Source organism: Diadema setosum, chromosome 9, assembly GCF_964275005.1.
Source record: "Diadema setosum chromosome 9, eeDiaSeto1, whole genome shotgun sequence".
Taxonomy (NCBI): domain Eukaryota; kingdom Metazoa; phylum Echinodermata; class Echinoidea; order Diadematoida; family Diadematidae; genus Diadema; species Diadema setosum.
The window spans coordinates 33,629,111-33,639,679 of NC_092693.1; the positions used below are offsets into that span (position 1 = coordinate 33,629,111).

General features: G+C 40.4%; 1 protein-coding gene across 1 annotated transcript; it reads right to left on the reverse strand.

Annotated features, from left to right (window-relative positions):
* Window positions 1-1,684: 1,684 nt before the first annotated feature.
* Window positions 1,685-3,202, reverse strand: LOC140233440 (uncharacterized). Its single transcript, XM_072313550.1, has one exon. The coding sequence runs from the start codon at window positions 3,200-3,202 to the stop codon at window positions 1,685-1,687; it is 1,518 nt and encodes a 505-aa protein (XP_072169651.1).
* Window positions 3,203-10,569: the final 7,367 nt, after the last annotated feature.

Below are 10,569 nucleotides of genomic sequence, written 5' to 3' on the forward strand. Positions count from 1 at the left end.
AATGAAGAAAAAATAAACTACAGTTGAGCAGTGACCAATTTGCAATGTGCTAAAGGGATACTCTTCGCTGTATAGAGAGGTGGTCCTTTCAGGTTTGGTCATAATTCTTAGAACTTTAATCTGGGAATGTAATAAGGATCATTGTAGGATATTATCTATCAGTTTGATACTTGATATCGTCTGTTGAGAATGAGAAGGGCTTTAAGTCTTCTCGAACACTGTGGGTTTTGTGGTCACTTAACGTCCTTATCATTCTCAACCGACGATATGAGGATTTTGATAACGGACAAATGGTAATTAATAAGGCAAAGGATGGTGAAATTAGATTAATTCAGTTACTGTATTACGTAGCACATTATAGTTAACAAAGTCTTTCGCCAGTGTTTGCAATGGGTTTTACATTTTGAAAGACAGTGTAACTAACTCCTGGTTCATTAATGTTAGCTCTTAACTGATTTCTAATGTTCCTTTTTTCTGGCAAAATTGTTTTTTACATTGTTTTTACATGGTTTACATAGGAATATTATGATCGTATAGTCGAATGGTTGTACACTCTTCAATTATTCATCAACTACTGCGAAGCGAAAAAAAAAATATGATAATTTTGATAAAGCAGCAGCGATTTTATCACTTAACTTTGGAAGCGATCACGTTCTTCATACAATAGGCACACTTTTGTCTTTATCGTATCCATTTACGTATTAGCACTGACAGTAACTGTTGTATCATCATTTTGCGCATCTTCAAGTACACTCTTACTTAACCAACTCAGTAATAATGTAGGATAAACTTACAAAATCTTAAATTTGAAATTAAATTGACGCAAATCATCTGTAACCACATCATGGGTCTGCTAGATTATTTCAAGCACGGACCTGATTGAAACAAATAAATACTTTTTTTGTAGAATTTCACATCTTTATATACAAATCAAGTCAATCAGTTATCCACGCCTTGTTGCAAAAAGAAAAAAGTTCACCTCTGACACAGTTCGCCGTCTTTACATCATTATTTCATAATAATATGTGGGCGAGAGTCTGATCGTTATTAGTGTGTACTTGAGCAGTCTGGTCCTCCTATGAAAGCAATGCTTGAGTGCGTTTCCTTCCGGGTTAGGTCAGATGTCACTTCAATAGCTATTCTCAGAACATAAAGCATGAAATTTGGTCCAGATTTACGTGATTGATTATGATTCACAAAAATGCCATTGAACACTAGACTACTACTAGATTACCACGACAGTACGAAAAGTTTCAAACGGTTAAGATTTTCACCACATACATGTTTCCAAATCAACATTCATGAAGGCAAATAAAAGATTCCGTAATTTCTTATGAATTACTACAGCAGAACCCCTCATTAGCGTTCTAAGCTATAAAATGACAGTCGTTACCACCACAATATTTGAATTCCAAGGTTAGACATTCCATCGCATAATACGGAAACTTATTGCAATCGAGGAGGAGACAAACTGTAGTACATGATTTAGTCATTCAAAGTAATCTTACCTACACATATGACATCATCAACCTACGCTGATGTCGAACGCAAATCAATAGACGATACTTTTAAGATGTTAGATAAGATTCCTCCTTACGTTTAAGTGACATGACATAAATCAAAATCTTCTGAAATAATCTTATTTGACCAAATGTTGGAGAGGGACGATAGGGGAAAAAAATCTTCAAAGTCGATATGCTCGTTCTCTGGTGTTTCTATTGATGGCGTACGGCAATGACACAAGCGGGGAAGACGGGATTTGGGATGACGCACACAGTCCACCCGACGTCAATGCCCACGGGAAATGAGGATGCAGCATCGACGGATAGATTGACGGGGCGAGTGCAGCGGCGGCGATTTCAGGAGAGGATGCACGATCTCGCGGATGAGGACCGTGAAAATGAGAATGATGATGGCTTGCAGGCACGGGTGACGAGACCGAGGTTGCGGCAGCACACGTGTAGCAGTGCGACGTCGCCTGAGAGGCCAGCTTCTGCAGCATGCTAGATTGCCAGAGCGCAGTCGTAGGAGAGGACGACGACGAGACTGAGTGCATTTCACCTTTCCTGATTCGGTGATTGACCACGGCGTACGGGTGGACCCTCTCGGACATTTTCTCCCTTTCAAAGTACTGCCCAGGTCGTTTTGACATCGAGGGAGATGGGCACCTTTGTTTCGGTATCGGGTGATCGATGTCAATGTCATCTAGATTACCAAACTTGTCGACAACCAATAAGTCGCTTCGGCCTCTCTTGTACCTGATGTCCGGTTTCGGCCGCACGACATCATTGGTCATGCGAGACGCTAAGATATTATCGATGGAAAACACTGGTTTTCTCGCTTGCGGACGGACGGGCTTATCAATGTCTTCATCCTCTTGTGGTATCGTGGACATTCTCGATATGGTCAACGACGTCGCATCTCTATTTTCCGACTGTATCTGCTTATCGTCCGATTCGTCATCCCTGTGATCTTTGGCGACAAGGTTTGCATTGTCATCATAAACATCGTCCATAGAGGTACTTTTCTCATCACTCTCCTTTGTTCTCGAAGCCTGGTCATCGGCGGAATCGCAGTCGGATTCATACGATTTACCGACGCTCTCGTTGATGACGTCAACAGAACTGTCAACTTTTTCATCTGATTGTTTTTCCAAGTCGTCGTGGTTTGCGTTTTCTGCACCAATCTCCCCTTCTCCTTGTTTTATACCGCTGTTATTTGTCTGATTGTTTACCGGCTTTGGTCGTCGCTTTCGACGTCGAAAGTTGCCATTCTCAAACATGTCCTCGCAATCGGGAGCCAGCGTCCAGTAATTGCCCTTTCCCGGCTTCCCTTTCTCTCGCGGCACTTTGACGAAGCAATCGTTAAGGCTGAGATTGTGCCGGATGGAGTTCTGCCAGCCCTGCTTGTTGTCATGGTAATATGGGAATCGATCCATGATAAACTGGTAGATGCCGTTCAGCGTCACCTTCTTGTCCACGGAGTTCCGGATCGCCATGGCGATGAGAGCGATGTAGGAGTACGGGGGCTTCTGAGGAGCCTCGCGGCGCTGGAGAGGGGGCACGGCACTCATGGGCAGAGGGCTGGAAAAAGCCCCTTCCCGGAAGCTGTAGAAGTAAGGGGCCGCGGGCGGGGCGGGGAAGAGATACTGGCCGGGGTGGGCGGCGGCATAGCTGGAGTAAAGCGCACTTAACGAAGCCATGGTCTCCTGCCTCCTAAGTGAGATGTGGCGCCTTCAAAGCAATTTGCCAAAATCTTGTCTTGTCAGATTGTCTATCTCGCTGAGAATGCTCATCAAATTAGCAAGTCCATGCAATATCCAGAGAGCAGACACTCAAACAAGGTGAAAGAGCGCTAAGGAGGAACTTGTGGCCGGCTCGCCGGTCGAGATCGTTCTAAATATCTAGTCACACATGCGCCACCTCTAAATGGACCGCCGGGCACTTGTTAGTCGTGTTTTCTCTACAAGCTTTTGTTTTCCTTTAGGATTGTTGAATGTTGATGCATGTTCGGCGAGTTGACTTATGGGATGAGACGAAGTCCCCCCTCAAGTGCACGCTACAGTGATTTCACAGCCCGGTAACTTTGGCTTCTTTTACGTGTGTATGTCACTCCTCTTACCTTTTTTTTCCCTTTCTTTTTACGTTGGAAGATTTACGAAATACATAGAGGAAGAGGTAACTCCCACGGTGCGCACATAACAATACCGTACTTTCTGCGTCCCGTTTCGCCAAACTCTCTCGTCCGGGTTAACCAATCAGGAAAGAGCCCAGCGCGCCGTTTGTTTAGAAAATATCCACATCAATTAAACCTGCCCACCCAAGTCGTTTCGCAGGGAACCTCGTGTTTATTTTGAAATTTTGCTTTGGAGAAATTGACCACCCATTAAAGTAAACAAAAAGGCCCAGCGCGTGAAAAACCGCCACCTTCCTCCCCGCGGCTTCGGCACCCGATGGCAGCCCGGGAAGATCCCGGCCAAGTATTTGGATAGATATCCCTGTGAAAACTCGTGCGAAAGTTTTTACTAGCGGAGATAAATTCGGTTGCATATGTTCGACATGGGAGTGAGCGACAGAAAAAAAAAAAAGAAAGAAGGAGCGTGTAAAGAAGAAATCGTCTTTATGGAAAGGAAAAGTGGAGAACGAGAAAGGGGGAGAATGAAATGAAAACTTTAGTAGCCGTTGGTTTTGATTTCAACAGAGCTCTTAGTTATAAAAGGTATGCGCAGTTGGATAGCACTTAGGGTTTGTATATGTAGGAACATGCTGTTATTTTCTTTTCGCTTTGTCGCAGCTACGTCCCTCTCCAAACAGGACATGCACTTGTCCCAGCACGAATCCCATATCCTTGCTCGAATCCGAGGCGAAGGAAAACAGCCTGAGAAAACGAAAGAAGTGTGCAAGGATCTTGTCACTCGCCGGCAAAAAAAAGAAGGGGAAAAAAAGCTTTTCTGCAATTTACACCCATTCGATCTACTGAATAGGATTACAATGTTTAATCGTTAGGAGGATTGTTCTTCCGATTTACATGAGCAGTCTGCAATTTGCAATTTGAAAAACAAAAGAAAACCAAACAAAACATGAAGAAGAATGGAAAGGTGTGATCGATCTCAAGATCTATCATGCCATGCCTTGTTACTGTTGCTCACCTTGCAATCAAACCTTACGCTCTGAAGCACATCCAATTTTCCACTCTGATTATCCATGGGCATCAATGTATAGGTTTTGGAATTTGAGGGGGATCTATTTTTAATTCCAAAGCGCATGGACACAATAACATGAATAACTTTTAAAAGTATAATTGTGTGACCGATGCTGGATTTTAATAGATATCACATACCCTTCTCCCATATCCCCCCCCCCCCCACAAGAAAAACATTGTCCTGGATCGAAATGATCACACGTCTGTTTTCTAGTAAGGAATAGACATACCCTCGCATACTGCATTGCTGATCTGTGACTGAAAACTAATAAACTAAAGATACCTCCGCGTTGCCTCAATTTTACAAGAGTAGGTTCCTTTTATCATCATTTTAATTCTTTAAGTGGAATCAAATTGAAGAAGAAAGTGCAGAAATTGAGTATAAAAAAATCGTAAATTTAGCATATTAGTCCCATGGTCTTTTACACAATAGTATTTGGTTAACGTCTCTATCAAGAGGAGGTTTGGCGAGAAATCTAATTGATTTAATCTTCTGTAATCGTTGGTGTTGGTCATTAATTCAAATACGTCATAAAGACTCTGACCATTTTGTCTCCAATACAAGGCACTTCCCACTTTCATTTGGTATACAGTATGATGCCTTACTTGACTTCTACATTGTCAAATATAAGCCAAAATCTCTCTTTCGGTTCTTAAATGGATCAAAAAACTAAAAAGGTATCATCTTGCTTAAGATATAGGTATACTGCGTTAAACAGGGGTCTCGCCATGATACAATGAAATTGCAAACTCACGGATAGTGGGTAAGTGAATCATAATAGATTATCATTATCGCTATTGCAGTAATATTCCCACGAAGCTGTTTGCTCCATGATATTCCTAATTTACGCGAGAGGACCAAGAAGTGAAAGCTGAAAGCCTTTTTCACAGGAAGACATCTAAAAGACGTTATGATGAAAACATGGAGCTTTGATATTCTTCTGAAACATGACTTCCAATCAAAAGTAAGTTATATTTTCTAGAAATTTTCCTTTTCAGTTTTGCTTTGCTTGATTAACTTTTTTCATGCTTCCTTCTTTTTGTTTTTTGTCGACACGTTGTTCCAAGATGCTCCCTTGGACAGGTATAATTATAGCTGGACTGATTTGTCGGCCAGTTAGGAATAATAATACATCAGATTTTCCAAGTCTTTTCTTTCCTGTTCCAAAGTGACATCGCAAGATGATTTTAGATTTCTGTCCTTTTTTTGGGGGGGGGGGGGGGGGAGGTAAAGATGAAAATTAGTCTATCCCCCTTTCGAAGTGTTATGACATGTCCAGGGGAGGGGTTGTAAGAAGGTAATGCTGTTTATTTAACCTACCACGCATTTCGTAAATTTGCTGACAGACAAACAGGAAATTAGAAATGTTGTTTATTCTCATTAAAAAAAAAACACTCGGAAGGAAACTTCGTCCATTTTTGAATCATTACAAAAAGGCAAAAATGGGTAAAAGAGGATCCCAGACGACCAAGTATCATAAAATTCAAAGTAAAAGATAAAAAAAAAAAGAGGACGGTATGACAGAAGAAGACACACATGATATGACACAAAGTCATGTACATGTACTACACTCGGATATATAGAGAGAGGGGGAGAGAGGGGAGGCTGAGCGAGCAAGCCATTTTTCATGTTCTGTTTATTATTTCATTCATGCGTATTTTGATCCCTCGTACGCCATTCTTCTGTCTTTCTTGACAAAATTGATTAATCATTTTACGCAGAAGGCACTGCTCGCAACTCGCACGCCCGTTTTGCCCGTCTGCCTGCGAGACCATAGTTTATATTTCAGGCGCAATATATCATATTTTGGAAGTTTATGTAACAGTATTTAATATACTCTGCTCATTTCCTTTTCTTTTTCAATGAGAGATGTATGCAGTAAGTATCCCCAAATAGGAAGACATTTCTCATTTCATCCTCCGGCTCTGGACTGCTCGATTTCTTCATGACTTAGTTGGCATTTGATTTGGCGTTCAGAAAAAATCGGTTCCTTTTATATCTGACGAAATGACGAGAAGTCTATGAAATGGAGACTAGCACGAAACGTCAACTTCGTAGTGTTTGTGTATGCATAGGAATAATCGCCGCTGCTTTTGGCACGGTACGTCCGTCAACACGCCCGGGATATCTCGCGGATGTTCCGGGCCGATTACCGCACAAAAAGAAAAAGCTATGTTTTCATCTCCCCTTCGATTGAGCGAGAAACGGAAGGAAAATACAAACATGATGGTAGCCATACGTCTTCTGTCCCCTACCCTGTTTCACTCCATCCTCAGTTCGTCCTCTCCTCCCCCCCCCCCCCCACCCTCTCATTTCCCATCTCCAGATATCGGGGTATATGAATGAAATTAATGTGTCTGATTATTGCGAGATTGGGACCGCCTGTGGGACGTCGTGATCCCTTGCCTGGACGAGAGATGCTTCCTCACCGGTTCCGCCCCAGAATAAATCCAAGCCCTTTATCTGGAGGAGCAGTGGAGAATGAAGTGTTTTCTAGATTTCTTTGGACTGAGAGTAACGTTCATTATCTCAGTCAGTATATTAAGTGACCAGGTTGAAGGTCAAATTCTTAGTTAGACACTGTTGATATCACTATTTTTTTATTTATTTTTTCAACGTACTCATAAAGGATAAAATCGGTCAGTTAAAATATCTCTGCTATGTGAAAGTATGATAAAGTCTAATAGGCAATGTTCAGCTCTAGTGACAGTTCAAGTTTCCAAACTTGGATAATGTTTGAGAACCGCAAAAGCAATGTCTTGCAACACCAGATGAAATTTGTCATAAATACGTCATAATCAGTCTCTTTACCTCCTCTTCTATCTCTCTCTCTTTCCCCGTCTCTTTATCTCTGTCTCTATAGCTTCTTGATTTGCTTTTCCCCCGTGGGTAGGCTCTGTCTGTCTCAACTTCTTTTGTTCTGCAAATATGCATTCTGTCTTCCGATATTCGCATGACATCATAGAATGCCTTTATGACGTCATGTCTTAACCCTTATCGGGGAAGGATTCTGCTACACTCTACGCGACCCAGAGGTTATCATTCGAGACCGGAGTGGAGCTGGGGGAGGGGGGGGGGGGTCGTTGGAAAGGATTGATCATGGCTTCTGTATGACAAGACAAAAACGACAACATCACATCTAAAGTACATGTAAAATGTTTGTGTCTAACTTTCGCTGTGTGTATTGCAGTCATTATCATATGAGCACAGATATATACAGAATATATTATAAGTACTTGTTCTATAATCATCAACTTAATCTCCCCTACGCATGCAAAGCAGAACACCCCCATGTGAAAAAAAAAAAAAAATAAGAGGAGCAGATCAAGAAAAAGTCCTGACGAAATGGGACAGATAAATTCAACTAAACTCTGACTGCTCTGATATCAGCTTAGAATGAAAGGAGCGACGAAGATCAATCGGTGAAGCTGATGAGAGCATCAACTCTTGGCAAAGAGTTTGGCGGTAATGACCTTATCATCCTCAACGATTAAATCGTAAACGTCCAATTTACTATCACTGGACGATATCAACTCGTTCTCTACGAGACTCTATGATCCCATAATAGACTATGCTCAGGGTTTACTGTAGATTTCAAGCAAGGAGATGCCCTTTGTCGAACAGGTCCATGGTCAGACATTGCATCTTATGACTGGTATGAGCATTTCACTGCAGACATCTTGTTATGCATGATGACAACGTGTAATTTGACATCATGCACCTTTTTTAAAGTGACGTTATTTTTACTTTTATCTTCGACAAAGTAATTTAGTGATTTTAACTTCATTTCTACATTTTTCAGAGTAAATATAACATTATAAAAAAAAATCCAAAAATAATCAAACATTAGAAAGAAGTACATGTACTAGTCAGACACTGTGCGCACATCGCAGCGATAAACGGAAAATCATTCATTATTCAATAAAATTATTACGAACAAATGCAGAAGACTGCCATCTTAAGTGGAAGCTTGGTTTCGATGACGGAATCTGAGAAGAAAAAATACATTATGGTCAACTTGCAATTGCAAATCATTTCATTCTAAATTTTATTGCCGGAGGGGGGGGGGGGGGGGGCGGGGTGAGTAGAAAAAGCACCCTTGCAAGGTTGAGTTAAGGGTGTGTGTAAGGATGAGCAGTTTGGTTGTTGTTGTTGTTGCTGTTGTTGTTGGTGGTGGTGGTGGTAGTAGTAGTGGTGTTTTTGTTTTGTTTTTGTGATCTTTTTAGGAAAATACCTTTTGGTCTTGTTAAGTTGAGTTGAGTTGAGTTAATGGATAGTTTATCGCAAAATCGAATAAGCTCTGTGTACCTCAGCCAATGTCACCGAAACATGCATGCTTACGAATCAATTATTGTGAACAACAAGATATCGTATACGCTTGAACAATTTACAGGAAAGACGTATACAAAATGAACTGTAGCTTTGAGAACATGAGTTATGTATGCCGAATTTTCTTTTAAACTTATTGTGATGCCACAGAAAGTAAAGATTAAAAGAGCATAAGTGTTCCTCATGATTTAGGCTTGGTACAGTTCAACAATTATGCTTCGAAATCATTTCGACATTGGGAAAAAATGTAATGATGAGTTTGGCGGGAAGACAAAAACACAACGGACAATCTTCCTGCACTTTATTTTGTCACGAAAACTGCAGTATTAATGAGGACAAAGTTTCCAATATGTTTATGTCCAATATTATATACCAGCGCTGCATTTGGGTAGAAATTGAAGCAATTTAAATTAGACAAATTGTCAAAAAGAAAAGAAAAAAGTTTCAGAACAACGAAATTCATGAAAAGACGCACTGCCCATTACAGAAGTCATACATCTGTTTTCACAAACATTTCTTCTTCTTTTTTTTTCAAACGATTCTAATTATCACCTCACGTCTAATTTTGTCTCATTTTGAGTAAATTCAGGTTTGAGGTATTTTTTCTTCTTCTGTGCCATTCAATGACACAAAGTCTGCTGCCATGAAATCATATCGTTATACTTGTATATGAAAAGATGCTTAAAACAACCACGTCAAGAAGATAAACTGTAGCGTCCTTGTAAATAAGATAATGAAAATTCTAAAGGAGAAGGTTAAAAACGAAGATGATATGAGAAGAATGTGAAAGAGATTCACGATATATATTCCGCAAAAGCCGCCATTGATGAGTGATGACAAATGTGAAAACATTTGTTATTATCAACAAATACATGTGACCTGAGTTTTCATCGTCGATGGTGACGGATTTACGATGGGTTTCGCCGCAAGATAAGTTTTGAAACATTCCTTGACCCGCAGAAATTCATCAAAACTAAACTGATTTCTCACGCCAACGCCCAAAGCCCAACGCAATGCACTAGCTGGGATTATCATTTTCTCCTGATCTTTAGTTTCTCCTGAAAGCGGAGGGAGGGTATACTGGCAAACGGGAGTCATTATTAAGTTGGTTGAGCAGCTCAAAAGACAAGAAAAGGATAGACATTTCAATGATTGTTTGACTCTGATATGATCTTCTGACACGGTCAATGTTTTAGTGGTCTTTTTTTGTTTTTGTCCGATGTCATATACTTTTACATTTTTATAGCCGTGGGTTCATTTCGTCCTCTGGTATGTAATGCCCTATAATAATGCCTTTTAGTTTGATTTCTCAATTCTTTCATATTGTATTTTAACCTTCCATGAATGAATAACAAACCAAATGTCATTTGTCTGTTTCTATCTTTAAAATATGTTTTATAATATTTTGGGGAAAATATATTTGTTATGATAATACCTCGTAGTAAGAGATGTAAACTCGTATTTTCTTTTTCATCTTTTGATATTCCTCATTCATCTACAATGTTTAGACATCATCATGGATGAGGGTTGCAGGCGAT

Excerpts from the sequence above, each read along its gene's own strand:
- LOC140233440 (XM_072313550.1), bottom strand. The coding sequence starts at position 3,202 with ATGGCTTCGTTAAGTGCGCTTTACTCCAGCTATGCCGCCGCCCACCCC.